Below are 17,871 nucleotides of genomic sequence, written 5' to 3'. Positions count from 1 at the left end.
AAAATTATCTAGACACATCTACAAGAAAGAAGATTGAGGAAGAACCTATTCTTTCATTCTGGTGCAATAGAAACATGATGGCAGATAAAAGTCAAGTGGCCCATCCAGTCTGCCCATCCACAGTATCCACTATCTCTATCTCTACCTAAGAGATCCCATGTGCCTGTCCTTTGCCTTCTTGAATTCAAGACTGTATTTGTCTCCACCACCTCTACTGGGAGACTATTCCACACACATCTACCACCCTTGCTGTAAGAAAGTATTTCCTTAGATTTGTTTTGTATAATGAAATATGGCATTCAGTGATATGTGATAACTTCCGCAGTTGTTAGGAAGGTATTTGCTCTGTAATATGAAGTGTAGCATATGGTAAGATGTCTGGGTCTTAAAGAAAAGCAGTCTTTGTTAATTATTGGTGTTATGTACTTTTGTTTTTATTGTGCACTAGTCGTTAAGCCCGTTACATTAATGGGTGCTAAAATATATGTGTGTCTGTCTGTGTTTCTTTATCTCTCTCTCCTTGGCTGCTGTCTGTGTCCTTCTGTCTCCCCCCCCCCCCCCCTAGCAAAGCTGTCTGCCTCCAGCACACCCCTCCCCCTAAAGCAGCCCCCTTTCCCTCTCCCTGTCTCTCCATGGCCCTCTTCTGTCTTCCCCCCCAGAGCAAAGCTGTTTGCCCTAAGCACACCCCTACCCCCAAAAGCAGCCCCCTTTCCCTCTCCCTAACTGTCTCTCCATGGCCCTTTCTGTCTTCCCCCCAGTGCAAAACTGTCTGTCCCCAGCACACCTCCTCCCCCAAAGCAGCCCCCTTTCCCTATCTCTCCATGGCCCCTTCTGTCTGTCCCCAGCACACCCCTCCCCCAAAGCAGCCCCCTTTCCCTCTCCCTGTCTCTCCATGGTCCCTTCTGTCTCCCCTCAGCACACCCCTCCCCCCAAAGCAGCCCCCTTTCCCTCTCCCTCTGGCCCCCTGTATTGATTCCCCTGCTTACCCTCCCTGCATCCCGGCGTCTTCTGGCCTGTTCCAGGCCGCGATCGTGGTGACCGGCCCCAGCGAACCTCACAGGCCGCTCCCCAACCCAGAAGCACGCCCCCTCCCGACACGATCCCGTGCGTCAGAGGGAACGTGCCACCGAGGCCGGAAAGCGACCCGCGAGACCCGCCAAAGCCGGCCACGATCGCAGGCTGCCCCGAAGAAAAGATCAGCGGCAGCAGCAGCGGTGAGCGAGGGCGGGAGGTGAGGTGCTTGCTTCCGGTTGGTGAGGAGCTTGCTTCTGATTGGTGAGTGAGGAGGGGAGTGGCCAGAGTGATCCCTGGCCGCGTTCTAAAATGGAACGCGGCCACGGATCAGAAAACAAGGCGCCAGGGATCACGATTTTTCAAGAGCGTATGCGCGCTCTAGGGTTTTATTATATAGGATGTACTGTATACTGTGTAATCCATTTTGGATAAAGGCAGACTAGAAATAATAAAATAAAACAAACTCCTAAGTCTATCGCCTCTTAACTTCATCCTATGCCCTCTCATTCCAAAGCTTCCTTTCAAATGAAAAGATTTGCCTCCTGTGCATTTATGCCATATAGGTATTTAAATATCTCATCACATCTAGAAGTCCTGACTATAGGTGATGTACCTAAGCAGACCCCTGAGTGTAGGGTAGGACAGATGAGCCTGCCCTTAAAACTGAGGACCCAACGGCTGTATCCTCATGTGCTACCACATCCACTTTGTAAACTTATGGAGAGTCAATCATGTAGCTGCCCAACAATAAGGACTGCCCAAGACTCCATCCAGGAAGAAGCCACCCCTCTAGTGGAGCATACGCTCAAGGAAATCAGCAGCTGTTTCCCACAGCCAATGTACACCGATGAGATCGCCTTACGAATCCATCTGGAAATGGTCACATTAGATGCTGGCTTACCCAGCCTAGCAGCATTGGTGAGGACAAAATGATGGCCTGATAAACAAAATTAATTCATCATTTTAGGATAACTGATAAGCTCTCTGCACATCTAACAATTCCAGCACCGTCTCTCTTCTAAGAACGCGAAGAATGAATGTGGGTAACCTGACCTCCTGATTGATCTGGAAGACAGACATCACCTTCTGTAAAAATGAAGGGACTGTGCAAAGTAAGACACCCAGTTCTAGAAAAGAAACGGCTCTCTGAATGATAGTGTCTAAATCTCCAAGAATCTTCTCAACAAGATGATGGCTACCAAGAATATTGCCTTCATAAGAACATAAAAAATGCCCTCACAGATCAGACCTTAGGTTCATCCAGTCCGGCGACCAGCACACGCGGAGGCCAAGCCAGGTGCTCCCTGACGGAGACCTTGATTACCCGTATCCCTCAATGTGATTTGCAAGAAGGTATGCATCCAACTTGCGCTTGAATCCCAAAATGGCGATGCAGGCATGCAGCTTACAAGTCCGGCGTCGCAGCGGGAAATAGCCATGCTGAGCAGTGAGCTCAGCACGTACACAGATGAAAGCCTTTGCTTGCTGATTGGTCCGGCGGCCCCACCCCGCCGTGCCGCCGGACCAATTCAGCAAGCAAGGCTTTCATCTGTGTATGTGCTGAGCTCACTGCTCAGCATTGGCTATTTCCCGCCGCGACGCCGGACTTGTAAGCTGCATGCCTGCATCGCCAGAATTTAGGTAGGCTGTTTTTTCATCCCCGTGGGAGAGTCTCTCTCATGCGCTATGGCTCTAAGTCAGTCCCGCTTGTTTCAACTTCTTTTTCCACAAAGGCGCGAGACTCGTAGAGGGAAGGCCTCGATGTCGGCAGCTTGTCTTGATCACCGCTGCTGACGAGTTGCTGAAGAGAGCTGCGGAGCAGGGGGGTGTTGCCAGGTGCAGGTAGAAGGGAGAGGGCCAGATGCAGGACACGTGGGTGAGGGAGGAGAAGAGAGAGAGAAAGAGAGAGGGGAGGGAAACAAAAGGAAATATTTCATACTGGGCTGGGCCGGAATGGAGGGAGGGTGGAAAGATTCTAGCTACAGGGTGCAGTAACAAAGGAAAAGGGGGGGAAAGCTGAAAAAGCACAGTTACTTACCGTAACAGGTGTTATCCAGGGATAGCAGGCAGATATTCTTGACTGATGGGTGACGGTACCGACGGAGCCCCGGTACGGACAATTTTAGAGTGATTGCACTCTAAGAACTTTAGAAAGTTCTAGCTAGGCCGCACCGCGCGTGCGCGAGTGCCTTCCCGCCCGAAAGAGGCGCGCGGTCCCCAGTTAGGATAAGCCAGCTAAGAAGCCAACCGGGGAGGTGGGAGGGACGCAAGAATATCTGCCTGCTGTCCCTGGATAACACCTGTTACGGTAAGTAACTGTGCTTTATCCCAGGACAAGCAGGCAGCATATTCTTGACTGATGGGTGACCTCCAAGCTAACAAAAAGAGGGATGGAGGGAAGGTTGGCCATTAGGAAAACAAATTTTGCAAAACAGATTGGCCGAAGTGTCCATCCCGTCTGGAGAATGCATCCAGACAATAGTGAGATGTAAAAGTATGAACTGAGGACCAAGTAGCAGCCTTGCAGATTTCCTCAATAGGAGTGGAACGGAGAAAAGCTACAGACGCTGCCATAGCTCTAATCTTGTGGCCCGTGACAGAACCTTCCAGTGTCAGGCCCGACTGAGCATAACAGAAAGAAACGCAAGCAGCAAGCCAATTGGACAGGGTGCGTTTAGATACCGGATGACCCAACTTGTTAGGATCGAAGGACAAAAACAGTTGAGGAGATGATCTGTGAGGTTTGGTGCGATCAAGATAGTAAGCCAGAGCACGTTTACAATCCAAGGTATGCAAAGCCTGTTCACCTGGATTAGAATGAGGCTTTGGGAAAAAAACAGGTAGAACGATGGATTGGTTAAGATGAAACTCAGACACAACCTTAGGAAGGAATTTTGGGTGTGTACGGAGGACGACCTTATCATGGTGGAAAACAGTGAAAGGCGGATCAGCTACCAGTGCATGGAGCTCACTGACCCTCCTGGCAGAAGTGAGAGCTATAAGAAAGACCACTTTCCAAGTTAGAAATTTAAAATGCGTTGTGGCCAAAGGCTCGAAAGGAGGCTTCATTAACACAGAAAGAACCACATTAAGATCCCATACAACAGGAGGGGCCTTAAGAGGTGGCTTCACATTGAAAAGGCCCTTCATGAACCTCGAAACCAAGGGATGAGCTGAGAGGGGTTTTCCATGAATCGGCTCATGAAAAGCTGCAATAGCACTAAGGTGAACTCTTATCGAAGAGGACTTAAGACCAGAGTCCGATAAGGACAAAAGATAGTCCAACACCAGTCCAACTGCTGTAGACATGGGATTATGGTGATGTAACATGCACCAGGAAGAAAACCGAGACCACTTTTGTTGGTAACATTGAAGAGTAGACGGTTTCCTGGAGGCATCAATAATAGAACGGACAGGCTTGAGAAAGGAGAGCGTGAGCCAAAGTCAGCCCGAGAGATTACCAAGCTGTCAGGTGCAGAGACTGTAAGCTGGGATGAAGTAGAGTTTGCTGATGCTGTGTAAGTAGTGAAGGAAACAGTGGAAGAGGTATGGGTTCCCTGGAACTGAGTTGAAGCAGAAGGGAGAACCAATGCTGTCTGGGCCACCGTGGAGCGATGAGAATCATGGTGGCTTGTTCCCTCTTGAGCTTGAATAATGTGCGCAGCATGAGCGGAAGAGGAGGGAATGCATAAAGGAAGAGATTGGTCCAATCCAGGAGAAATGCATCGGGTTCCAGACGGTGAGGAGAGTAAAGTCTGGAGCAAAACAGGGGCAGTTGATGGTTGTGGGGAGCTGCAAAAAGATCCACTTGAGGTGTGCCCCATTGAGAGAAAATGGATTGGAGAGTCGAGGGGTCGAGAGTCCATTCGTGAGGTTGAAGAATTCTGCTGAGATTGTCTGCTAAGCAATTCTGTTCCCTTTGGATGTAGACTGCCTTCAGGAATAGGTGACGAGCAGTCGCCCAGGTCCAAATCCTTTGAGCTTCCTGACACAAGGGACGGGATCCCGTCCCTCCCATGTTTGTTGATGTAGTACATTGCAACTTGGTTGTCTGTGCAAATGAGTAGTACCTGAGGAAAAAGAAGATGTTGAAAAGCTTTGAGGGCGTAAAACATCACTCTGAGTTCCAGGAAATTGATGTGGTGTTTCTTTTCCTGGGTAGACCAAAACCCCTGAGTTTGGAACTCGTTCAAGTGAGCTCCCCATGCATAGGGGGAAGAATCCGTGGTGATTAACCAGTTGATGAGGAGGTAGATGGAATCAGCAGACCTCTGGATAGATTTGAGGATGTCAACCACCAAAGAAGCGACTGTCGAAGAGACGAGGTCACAGATATGAGTTGTGAACAAGGATCCGTCGCTTGGGACCACTGGGCTGCTAAAGTCCATTGAGGAGTACGCAGGTGGAGACGTGCGAAGGGTGTGACATGTACTGTGGAGGCCATGTGTCCCAAGAGCACCATCATGTGATTTGCAGAGATGGAAGTTTGCTGGAACACCTGCTGACAGAGATAAAGGATGGTGTGAAGGCGGTTTGGAGGAAGAAACGCCCTCATCCGAACAGTATCCAGAATGGCTCCAATGAATTGAAGTCGCTGAGTTGGAATGAGGTGCGACTTAGGTAGATTGATTTCGAACCCCAACAGGAAGGAAGTGAATGGTCTGATTGGTGGCAATCTGAACAGCCAGAGGAGAATGAGCCTTGATGAGCCAGTCGTCCAGATAAGGGAAGACTTGAAAGTTGTGGGAGCGGAGATAAGCTGCGACCACAATCAGATATTTGGTGAATACCCTGGGAGAGGAGGCTAGGCCGAAGGGTAACACCTTGTATTGGTAATGATGTTGGTTGACAAGGAAGCGAAGATATTGTCTGGACGTCAGATGAATTGGGATGTGAGTATACGCCTCCTTGAGATCGAGGGAACATAGCCAGTCTTCCTGAGAGAGAAGAGGGTATAGGGTGGCAAGAGATAACATCTTGAACGTCTCCTTGACCAGACATTTGTTGAGATCCCTGAGATCTAATATTGGTCTGAGATCTCCGGTCTTTTTGGGTACGAGAAAGTACCGGGAATAAAATCCCAGGCCTTGCTGGTCTTGAGGAACTGGTTCGATGGCATTGAGAAAAAGGAGGGATTGAACCTCCTGAGCGAGGAGGAGGGACTGAGCCTTGTTGGAAGCAGACTCTTTTGGCAGACTTAATGGTGGAGGAGTCTGAAAGTTTAGGGAGTAGCCGTGGGCAATGATAGCAAGTACCCACTGGTCGGAGGTGATTGCTTCCAAGCGAGAAAGAAAAACATGGAGTCGACCTCCTATGGGCTGAGGTAGAGGACAGGAGGGAGGAAGACTGGCAATGCCCTGGAGAAGAGAGTCAAAAGGGCTGTGTCGGCTTAGGTTGAGGAGCAGGCTTTACAGTAGGCTGTTGTTGCTGACGGGCCTGTTGCTGCTGTTGACGCTGTCTGCGAGGTTGAGGGGGATGAGGCTGAGCCGGTCGAGCCAAAAACCTCCTTTGATATGAAGATTGTTGCCTGAATGGACGAGGAGGAGGAGGTTTTCTTCTTGTTTTTCAACAAGGTGTCCCACCTAGTTTCATGGGCGGAGAGCTTTTGCGTGGTGGTATCCATGGACTCCCCAAACAGCTCATCCCCTAGGCAGGGCGCATTGGCAAGCCAGTCCTGGTGGTTTACATCCAGGTCTGAGACACGTAGCCATGCCAACCTTCTCATTGCCACAGACATAGCAGTAGCCCGTGATGTCAGTTCAAAAGTATCATAAATTGAACGGACCATAAACTTTCTGAGTTGCAAAAGACTAGAGGTACATTGCTGAAAAGCAGGAAGTTTACGGTCCGGAATATACTTTTGAAAAGAGGTCACCTGTTGAATGAGATGCTTCAGGTAAAAAGAGAAGTGGAATGCGTAATTACCTGAACGGTTGGCCAACATCGCATTTTGGTAAAGGCGTTTCCCAAATTTATCCATGGCCTTTCCTTCTCTGCCAGGAGGGACAGAGGCGTATACACTAGCTCCTGCAGATTTTTTTAGGGTTGACTCCACCAGCAGAGATTCATGGGGAAGTTGGTGTTTGTCAAATCCTGGAATTGGAATCACTTTATAAAGAGATTCCAGTTTTCTTGGGGCTCCTGGAATCGTCAAAGGAGTTTCCAGATTCTTATAAAAAGTTTCCCTCAAGATGTCATGGAGGGGCAACTTTAAAAACTCTTTAGGAGGTTGGTCAAAATCCAAAGCATCCAGAAATGCCTTGGATTTTTTAGAGTCAGACTCTAAAGGAATAGAAAGGGTGTCTGACATCTCCTTTAAAAATTTGGTGAAGGAGGAGTGCTCTGGCTTAGCAGCAGGATCCTGCACCGATGGATCATCCTCATCAGATGAATAATCTTCCTCGGTACCGAGGGGATCATCCGAGTCGTCCCACAAGTCAGGGTCCCGTACCGATTGGAAACGGCCCTGGGAAAGTGGAGTAGATGTTTCAGTATGCTTAGTCTTGCGTACCGATTTCCCTGAACGGGTGGAGACGGTACCTGGGGAGTGTAGTACGGTACGGGGTTCAGAGAACGGTACCGGGTCAGAAATCGTAGGAGTAGTACGCCGCTTCGGTTCCGCTGACAGAACAGGCATGGATAGAGATTTGTGCGGTGCCGATAAAGTCGATGTCAATAAAAGAGGCTGATCGACAGTCGGCACCGAAGGCTCAGTCGGTACCGATACTGGAAGGTTCGGAGTCAACAGAGCCGGGAGCAAGTGTTGGAGTTGCTCCTTAAGCTGGACCTGGAGGATAGAGGCAATGCGCTCATCCAACATTGGTCCCAATGGCACCGGTACCGGTTTTTTCTTGCTCGGTACCTTCGGTGCCGCTCGACGCTCAGGTGAAGTCGATGCCGAGGCAGTGACTTCAATGGGAGCGGAGCGCTTACGGGGCCGGCGCTCAGTCTGCAGGACTTGGCTCACTGCATGCTCGACTGGCGGGCCTAGAACAGTAGAGGAAGGCTTCTTAGCCGGCTTACCTACAGGAGTCGACACCGGCGGTGTATCTTGCGGTGCCGAGACATTCGGAGTCGATTTGGAGGAAGTCGTTGACGTCGATACCGGTGTAACTTCCATAGCGGTACCGAAAAGGATCCGCTGTTGAATTTGACGATTTTTTAACGTTCTTTTTTGTAAAGAACTACAGCGGGTGCAGATTTCAGCCCTATGGTCCGGACCCAGACACTGGAGGCACCACTTGTGCGGGTCGGAGAGGGAGATAGGGCGTGCACACCGCTGACACTTTTTGAAACCCGGTGACGGGGGCATGAAGGGAAAAACTGCTGTAGCAAAATCGAAGCCCGAGGCTTCGATGGTGCCAACAGGCCCCGCCGGGGCAGATCGAAAAAAATGAAAAATAAAACGATTTTTTTTTTTTTTTTTTTTTTTTACACAAACGATAATTAAAAAAGAAGGAAAATAAAATATGAGAAGAAAAATACGCGCGAGCGGGAAGGCAAGTGATAAGAAAAAAATCTTCCAACAGCCGTTGGAAACACGCGTCTTCTTAGCTCCGCGGAATTAAGAAAACTGGGGACCACGCGCCTCTGTCGGGCGGGAAGGCACTCGCGCACGCGCGGTGCGGCCTAGCTAGAACTTTCTAAAGTTCTTAGAGTGCAATCACTCTAAAATTGTCCGTACCGGGGCTCCGTCGGTGCCGTCACCCATCAGTCAAGAATATGCTGCCTGCTTGTCCTGGGATAATGGAGATAGTGACACAAAGAAGAGAAAGGGTAAGCAGGACCTACTGAATAAGGATAGAGATACAGAGGGGACATGAAGAGGAGGTACTTATTGGCCCAGTAATGGTGGTGATGACAGCTTGCAAGCCTGTGTGAAAATGAAGGTGACGTCTTACAGCCCTGATGTGCAGACACTGTGCACTGAGGTTCAGGAGCAAAAATCCCATTAACCAGCTAAATTAAATATTTTAATTAGCTATTAATGTGCAAAAATATATTTTACATTGTTAAGTGAAAAAGTCCTTTTTTTCTTCAGATTGACAGCTAACTGCATGATCCTGTATATAGCATTAAGATAAGAAACAATATATGCAGTGTTAGATTTGTTTTATAATGGTTTTGCGGCTCCAAGTTTTTTTTTCTTTTCGAAAACGGGTCCAAGTGGCTCTTTATGTCTTAAAGATTGCAGACCCCTGCCCTAAGGTATCGTTGTCTGGTATCGTTGTCTTCTGTAGTTTGGCTCTTCTTCAGGCTCTTCGCAAAGGAGCTCTTGCTAAGGCGAGCGCCTTTGCCGCTCGCCTTCGCCGCGCGCCGAACAGCTGCATGCCGTTAGCTCATCCCCTTTTATGGGGGGAGTTTGGCTGGTGACGTCAGGGATGGGCGGAGTTAGCTCTCGCCTCTTCCCCTGCTAGCACCGCCTTCTCTGCTCCGCTCTCTACTTCTTCCTGCTAGCACACTCTCCGCTGACTGTTCTTCCATGTGCTCAGGACTCTTCTACCATGTGCTTCTACCATCTCTGAATTCATCTGCAGCTGATGAGAAATGTAAATTTTATCCCTCTGCAACACAACTCATGATTTGGGGAATATTACCTATATTCAGGACTCCCAGATACATTGCACCAGAATGAGTCGGACAGTAGAAAAAAAAGCACTCTAAGTTGAAGGTTTGACGCACTAACACCACAGCTCTGCAAATTTCAGCACCACTATTGCTACCAACTATGCAGAATTTTAGATAAATTGCACAGCAGAAAATTTCAGCAAGTATACATCTTACTTCATATCCTACATAAACAAAAAAACTGCATTTATCGTCTCTATTTCTTACTGAATAGAACTGTTCCAAGTCATGGATCCAAAGGTCACCTACCTTTAGTTGCATTAACAATTCCACCTCTTACAAATGTTTTCACTTTACTAACATCTCCTCCTTCAAAAGCAGCAAGGAATTCTTCATAGATCTCAGCAGCTGCCTTCTCATCCTCCTATACAGACAAAGTAAATAGCTTTTACTATGATGAAAAATTTAAAAACAAAAACAAATCACACATGCAAGTTCTTTTACACAAGGTTCCATTTTTTTCAATTCATTTATTTCAAATCCTACATGTATGAAAGATTTACCATTTTTTGTAAACACAGAGGAAGCACGTGTACTCACCAAAATAAAGTTTATAGAACATCTTACTTGCTTAATTTAGGAATATAGGATGTCTGGTGCAGTACTTGGAGAGACCCCCTCAGGAAAGAGACTTGGGAGTACTGGTCAACAAGTCAATGAAGCTGACTGCGCAATGTGCGGCGGCAGCAAAAAGGGCGAACAGAATGCTAGGAAAGATTAAGAAGGGGGATCACGAACAGATCGGAGAAGGTTATCATGCCGTTGTACTGGGCCATGGTATGCCCTCACCTGGAATACTGTGTCCAGCATTGGTTATCATACATGAAGAAGGACACAGTACTACTCGAAAGGGTCCAGAAGGAAAAATTATGTTCTTACCTGTTAATTTTCTTTCCCTTAGACACAGCAGATGAATCCAGAGACCAATGGGATAGCTCACATCTACCAGCAGGCGGAGTTAGAGAAACTGATTAACAGGTGGTCCTATTGGCTGGCACTCCTCCTGTTTATCCAGTATAGCTCCTTACCCAAGCATCCATGACCATCAATAGGCATAGCATGTAAAAAACTTCTTTCCCATAACAAATCTCAAAATGCAATAATACAGAAAACAACCTGCCATAATAACAAACTGCGAAAGTTGCAAAAGAAAAAACCGAGAGACAATATCCAGAAAGGGTGGGGCTCTGGATTCATCTGCTGCGTCTAAGGGAAAGAAAATTAACAGGTAAGAACATAATTTTTCCTTCCCTAGCAACAGCAGCAGATGAATCCAGAGACCAATGGGATGTAGCAAAGCAATCCTCAATCTGGGTGGGAAGCAAACGCCGCCTCCGCAACAACCGAAGCACAAAACGCCCCTACCGCATGCGCCCCCACATCCAAGCAGAAATGCGGAGAGAAAGCACTCTCGGAAGACCAATTAGCCGCGAGACAAATCTCCTCCATGGAAAAAACCTCTGGGCCGAGCCCAAGAAGTAGCCATCGCTCCGGCGGAATGGTCATGAAGTTCTTTCGCCAACCGCTTCCTTGCCAGCAAGCAAGCATAAAGAATGTCCTCCTGGACCCATTGAGCGATGGAGGCTTCGGACGCCGCCATACGTTTGAGGCGTCCCTTGAAGAATACAAAAAGGAGATATAAACAACTAAAAGTCGTTAGAAACCGAGCTCGCGGAGAACGCTACATGCATATCAAAAAATGCAGTGAATAAAAGCACTGCTCCCAATTTCTCCTCCAAGGAAGAAGGAAGGAAAAGCGAGCATGACATAAAAGAAAGGATGACACTCCCCTAGAAAGATCCCATATTTCGGAAATCAGAAATAGGAATCCCCGTTGAACAAGGCCTGCAACATAGAAAACTGCAGAGCTGAAGCCATAGCCACAAGAAACCCCATGTTCAACGGCACAGCCCTTTAGAGTCCCAAAAGACAAGGATGAAATGAAGCCTTCGGTAAACTGAGAAGTACGTGAAGATTGTACTCCAAACCGGGCTTTCTAAGAGGCGCATGAATATACCGCACTCTGTTTAGGAACTGAACTACATGAAGCTGAGAAGTAAGCGAAGAGCAATATACCTAGCCCTTGTAACAAGCCAAGAATGGCACTAGAAGCTGAAGGGAATTGAACGCTAAGCCCTCGGCAATACACTTGTGCCAAAAAGGAACTCTGGAGTGGTTCAAACGTTAAGAAGCACCCAAGAAAGGAAAAACCTCCAAAATGAAGCAGAAGCCACAGGAGAAAACATCCGTAGCACCTGGATAAGAGAAGAAACAACCTGCTTCGCATAACCCTTACACGTCAGCCAAGATTTTTCAAAAAAACTAGGTCGTAATACTAAAGTAGTACAAATATCCATGTTGACCGGACCCTAGGCGAGCAAAGCCGGAGATACCAGGAAACTTCTTAGTCCGGCTGTCGAAAGACTCATCAAATCCGCATAGTAAGGATGGCGCCGCCAATCCAGAGATTCTACAAATACTGTGCCCGGAAAGCGAGCTCGAGATGGCAAATCCAAGCCATCATCAGTCAGCGGAAAATACTGAAAAAGAGAAGGCAGAGGCGAGAAAGGAGCCATGCAGCTACCCCCTCTAACTCCCACTCCCTGGGCCCGCCGAAGAAGCTAGGAAGCTTAGAATTGAGAGACGAGGCCATCAGGTCTAGTTCCAGGAGATCTCACGTCCATAAAAAGAGATAGAACGCCTGAGCCACAAATCTCAATATCCAGGATGCAGAAGATTACACTATTACTAACATGCACACTTTCCAGAGCGTACACAGTGCTGTACACTGTAACATACAAGAAATGGGCCATGCTCAGATTCCGCGGAGAGAAAGTCTATCCAAACTCTTATCCTGATCCATAAAAGGATCTGCCAACAGAAGACGAAGATGAGATTCCACCCATTGAAGCAGACCAACTTCACCTGCCAACTGAGTACAACACCTACTGCCCAAGCTGTAGAGAAATACCCCCATCCTAATACTGACCAAAAGGACCCTCAGCGGCAATCCGGAAGAATGATCTGAAGCTCCAGAAAGGTAGCCTGACCCTGCTCAAGAGTAGAAGAATGAACAAGTACTGAGTCGCCTCTGAAGACCAGGCTCCTGGAGCTGAGGATGGAAGCCACCGAGCCCCCCAACCCGACAGCCCAGGATGGTCGGTGGTCATGAGCTAGTCCAGCAAAGACCGAGGCATGCCTTGAAAAGAGAAATCGCGCTGAGCCACCAAATCATACAGAGCGATGCAGGTGGAGCATACCAAATAATTGGAGCCTTGAGATACCGGGAACCACTGGAACAAAAGCGACTGCTGTAGCGTAAGAAGGGGAAAGCAAGCCGAAGTTCCCAGTGGAGTCAGCAATATGGATCCCAGAAACTGTACAGAATCCCATACTCTTGGTGATGGTAAGCGAAGAAGAATACCAATCTGAGACCGAGACCCCACACCCAAGTCTCCGGAAAGAAACACATGTCTCTCCTATATGAATAAAAACATCACCCCGATATACCTATAAATAGTACAGGAGAAAAGAACGCTGTGCAAATTCGAAGATGCACGTGTAAAGAACTGAGGAAAAGATACCACCCTTTTCGTGTCAGTCAAATGGCCCAACTGGAAGTCATCCGAATCAAGCATGCAGTCAAGAAGAAATTACATGAATCGCCTGGTAGCGCCAAAACGGTACCACCGCCCACATCACCTAAAACGTTCGTGAAGCCTTGGGTAAGTGAAATGGCATGTGCCAAAATCAAAAGCACTGCTCCAAGAGAGGCAGGCAAACCAAGTGCCGATTTGGAGTCCATAGAGAAAGAGCACAGTTACTTACCTAACAGGTGTTATCCAGGGACAGCAGGTATATATTCTCACATGTGGGTGACGTCATCTACGGAGCCCCAGCGCGGACAGCTCTTCAAGCAAACTTGATTGAAGTTTCAAGTTTGCTATGCTGCACCACGCATGTGCATGCCTTCTTGCCCACTAGAGGGCGCATCCCCACCTCGTGGTCCTCAGTTCCATATCCAGCAAAGAAGCCATCCCCGGGGAGGAGGGCGGGTTGTGAGAATATATGCCTGCTGTCCCTGGATAACACCTGTTACGGGAAGTAACTGTGCTTTATCCCAGGACAAGCAGGCATGATATTCTCACATGTGGGTGACCTCCAAGCCAACCAAAAAAGGGCAGGTGGGAGGATGGCAATTTAGGAAAACAGATTTCGCAAAACTGACTGGCCAAACCGGCCGTCACTCCTGGATAACGTATCCAGACAGTAGTGGGAGGTGAAAGTATGAACCGAAGACCAAGTGGCAGCCTTGCAGATGTCCTCCATCGGAGTAGACCGGAGGAAAGCAACAGAAGCTGCCATCGCTCGGACCTTATGTCCCGTAACCCGACCATGCAGCTCGAGACCAGCCTGAGCGTAGCAAAAAGAAATACAAGCAGCCAACCAGTTGGACAAGGTGCGCTTGGAAACAGGACGTCCCAACCGATTAGGATCAAAGGACAAAAATAATTGAGGAACCTTCCGATGAGACTTGGTGCGTTGCAGATAAAAAGCCAACACCCTCTTACAGTCACGAGTGTGAAGCGCCACCTCCCCAGGATGAGCGTGGGGCTTCGGAAAAACCACCGGAAGAACAATTGACTGATTGAGGTGGAAATCAGACACAACCTTAGGTAAAAATTTAGGATTGGTGCGAAGAACCACCTTGTCATGATGGAACACAGTAAAGGGCGGGTCCGCAACCAAAGCCTGCAGCTCACTAATCCGACGAGCAGACATGAGCGCAAGTAAAAAGATCACCTTCCAAGTGAGAAACTTAAGAAGAGACTTGTCAATCGGCTCAAAAGGAGGTTTCATCAGCTGAGCCAAGACCACATTAAGATCCCAAACCACAGGAGGAGGTTTCAGAGGAGGATTAACATTCACTAAACCCCTCATGAAACGAACCACCAGAGGATGAAGAGAGAGAGAACGTCCCTCGAGATGCCGATGGAAAGCAGCAATAGCACTGAGATGCACCCGAATGGAAGTCGTCTTTAGCCCAGACTTGGACAAATGCAACAAATATTCCAGAACCGAAGACACCGGAACCGAACTCGGATCCAGATGGTGCGAGGAACACCAGGATGAAAATCTGGTCCACTTCTGGGAATAACAAAGCCGAGTCGAGACCTTGCGCGAGGCTTCCAACACCTCCCTGACCGACTGAGAAACAGACACCGAAGTCAGGGGGAAAGGAACCAAGCCGTCAGATGTAATGACTGAAGATTGGGATTAGAGAATGACACGGTGACGGTTTACCCGCGGCCACCGCATTTAAGCCGCGGGTCACCGCCGAAAACGGGGAAGAAAACTAGCAGTCGCTGTGGTGACGGGGACAAGGCCATTCACCGACCGCGGAAACGGTGAACAGGTTTGTCCCCGCGGGCCAATGTACCCCCTTCTAGGAACCGCTATTTACCTGTGTTTCACCGTGCTCCTCATTTGTCAGATCAACCCTTCCTGCCAATCGCAGCAGAAGGGTACCCAACCCCTCCTGCCGGTCCTCCCAATGGCCTCCCCTAAGATCGCCGGCAGGAGGGTACCCAACCCCCCCTGCTGGACCCCCCCCCCCCCCCAACGAACCCTCCCACCCCGGAACCCCCTTAGTCTTACTTTCCAAGTTGGACCGGACAGCTCCTCGCTCGTCTGGCCAGCAGGCCTGCCTCCGTCCGAATGAGGCGGGCCCGCCCCTCCCCTCCCCTCCCTAACCCACAGGATCCTAGGGCCTGATTGGCCCAAGCACCTAAGGCCCCTCCTATAGCGGGAGTGGCTTTAGGTGCCTAGACCAATCAGGCCCTAGGATCCTGTGGGTTGGGCAGGGTAGGGGCGGGCCCGCCTCATTTGGACGGAGGCAAGCCTGCTGGCCATACGTGTGAGGAGCCATCCGGTCCAACTTGGAAAGTAAGACTAAGGGGGTTCCGGGGTGGGAGGGTTCGTTGGGGGGGGGGTCCAGCAGGAGGGGTTGGGCACCCTCCTGCCGGCGATCTTAGGGGAGGCCATTGGGAGAACCGGCAGGAGGGGTTGGGTACCCTTCTGCTGCGATTGTCGGGAGGGCCGTTGGGGGGGTCTACAGGAGGGGTTGGGTGCCCTCCTGCCGTGATCGCTGGGGGGAGGGGAGACTTGCAGCCGTAGCCGCGGTCACTATGCTAATCACGGCAGGGAGATCTTTGCCGCGATTAGGTACAGCGGCCGCGTCTAATTACCATATAGGCTAACATTGTAAGCATTTAAAGTACATGTCGTGTTTGTTTTTGCATTGCTAGCCCCAGGGGTGGTGGAAGATTAGTGATTGAAAAACTGTATGAAAAATAACTATTTTAAATTTAGTGATCAAAATGTGTCAGTTTTGAGAATTTATATTAATTAATTTTTTCTCTGCGTGTTTTGTTTTTGTATAGTTATTAACTAATATTTAACTAAGTTTTAAAGTTTTAAAGAATGTTTCCTTTATACGTAAATAAAGAAAAGTGAATGGGATTGCAGTGGCGGTGACGGGGCGGTGAATGGGGTGGCAGTGGCGGGGCGGTGAAGAGGATGGTGAGACGGGGACGGGGCGGTGACGGGGATGGTGAGACGGGGACGGGGCGGTGACGGGGATGGTGAGACGGGGACGGGGCGGTGACGGGGACCAATTTTTTCACCGTGTCATTCTCTAATTGGGATGCAACAGCGAACCCCGACTCTGAGACAGCAGAGAGGGAAAAACAGGCAGAAGTAGAGGCTCCCTGGCACTGAGTTGAAGGAGCAGGGAGAACCAGTGCTGACGAGGCCAACGAGGCGCAATGAGAATCATAGTGGCTCTGGATGACTTGAGATGAACCAACTTCCTCAAGATCAGAGGAAAAGGAGGAAACGCATAAAGGAACCTCCCTCCCCAGTCGAGAAGGAAGGCATCGGCCTCGAGACGGTCCTGGGAGTAAATCCGAGAACAATAGAGGGGCAGTTTGTGAGTCTCCGGGGAGGCAAACAGATCCACCTGAGGAGTCCCCCAGCGGTCGAAGACCTCGGGAGTTGAGCGACCACTCGTGCGGCTGGAGAAGACGACTGAGTTTGTCGGCCAGACAATTCTTCTCTCCCTGAATGTAAACCGCCCGCAGGAAGATGTTCTGGGAGACCGCCCATTCCCAAAGGCGCAAGGCTTCCCAGCACAGGGACCAAGAGCCCGTCCCCCCTTGCTTGTTTACATAATACATTGCCACTTGGTTGTCCGTCCGTACCAGGACTACCTGATTGCGCAGCAGATGGCAGAACGCTCGAGCTGCCAGAAAAATGGCGCGAAGCTCCAACACATTGATGTGACAAAGACGGTCCTCCGCAGACCATAGACCTTGAGTCCGCAGACCGTCGAGGTGAGCCCCCCACGCGTACTCCGAAGAGTCCATGGTCAGGACCTTGCGATGTGGAGGGACGAGAAAGAGCAAACCCCCGGAAAGATTGGAAGAGTTGGTCCACCAACGGAGCGAGCGTCTCAAGGAAGGAGTCACTGTTACAGGAAGGGAGAGCAGGTCTCGATCCTGACGCCACTGGGAGGCCACGGTCCACTGAGGGAGTCTCAGATGCAATCGGGCAAACGGTGTGACATGAACCGTCGATGCCATGTGGCCGAGTAGAATCATCAGCCGGTGTGCTGAGACGGAGCGCTGCAGCGAAATCTGACGGCACAGTCGAAGCAGAGCCTCCAGCCTCGAAGAGGGAAGGAATGCACGAAGGTGAACCGTGTCCAGCACGGCCCCGATAAACTGAAGGGATTGAGCAGGGCACAGCTGCGATTTGGGAAAATTCACCTCGAACCCCAGACGTTGAAGGAAGATGATAGTCTGTCGGGTCGCTGAGATAACCCCCTCCCGGGATGATGCCTTGATCAGCCAATCGTCCAGGTAGGGGAAGACCTGCAGCCCCTGAGATCTCAGGGCAGCCGCGACTACCACCATACACTTCGTGAAGACTCGAGGAGACGAGGACAGCCAGAAGGGGAGGACACGATACTGAAGGTGCAACTCCCCCACCTGGAACCGTAAGAACTTGCGGAAGGTGGGATGCACCTGAACATGAGTATACGCTTCCTTCAAGTCTAGGGAGCACATCCAGTCCCCCTCCTCCAACAGAGGGTAGAGAACCGGAAGCGACAACATACGGAACTTCTCCCGGACCAGGAACTTGTTGAGCTTCCGGAGGTCCAAAATG

General features: G+C 49.6%; 1 protein-coding gene across 3 annotated transcripts in view; it reads right to left on the bottom strand.

Annotated features, from left to right (window-relative positions):
* U2SURP (U2 snRNP associated SURP domain containing) overlaps positions 1-17,871 on the bottom strand; it is a 221,630-nt gene that overhangs the window by 170,926 nt on the left and 32,833 nt on the right. For all 3 annotated transcript variants that reach the window (XM_033957623.1, XM_033957621.1, XM_033957622.1), the window contains exon 3: positions 9,892-10,006. In XM_033957623.1, the coding sequence (XP_033813514.1) occupies positions 9,892-10,006 (115 nt within the window). The remainder of the gene's footprint in view (positions 1-9,891; positions 10,007-17,871) is intronic.

The sequence above is a fragment of the Geotrypetes seraphini genome, chromosome 9 (genome assembly GCF_902459505.1).
Source record: "Geotrypetes seraphini chromosome 9, aGeoSer1.1, whole genome shotgun sequence".
Classification (NCBI taxonomy): domain Eukaryota; kingdom Metazoa; phylum Chordata; class Amphibia; order Gymnophiona; family Dermophiidae; genus Geotrypetes; species Geotrypetes seraphini.
The sequence above is the reverse complement of the archived record's forward strand: the minus strand, read 5'-3'. Positions and strand labels throughout refer to the sequence as shown.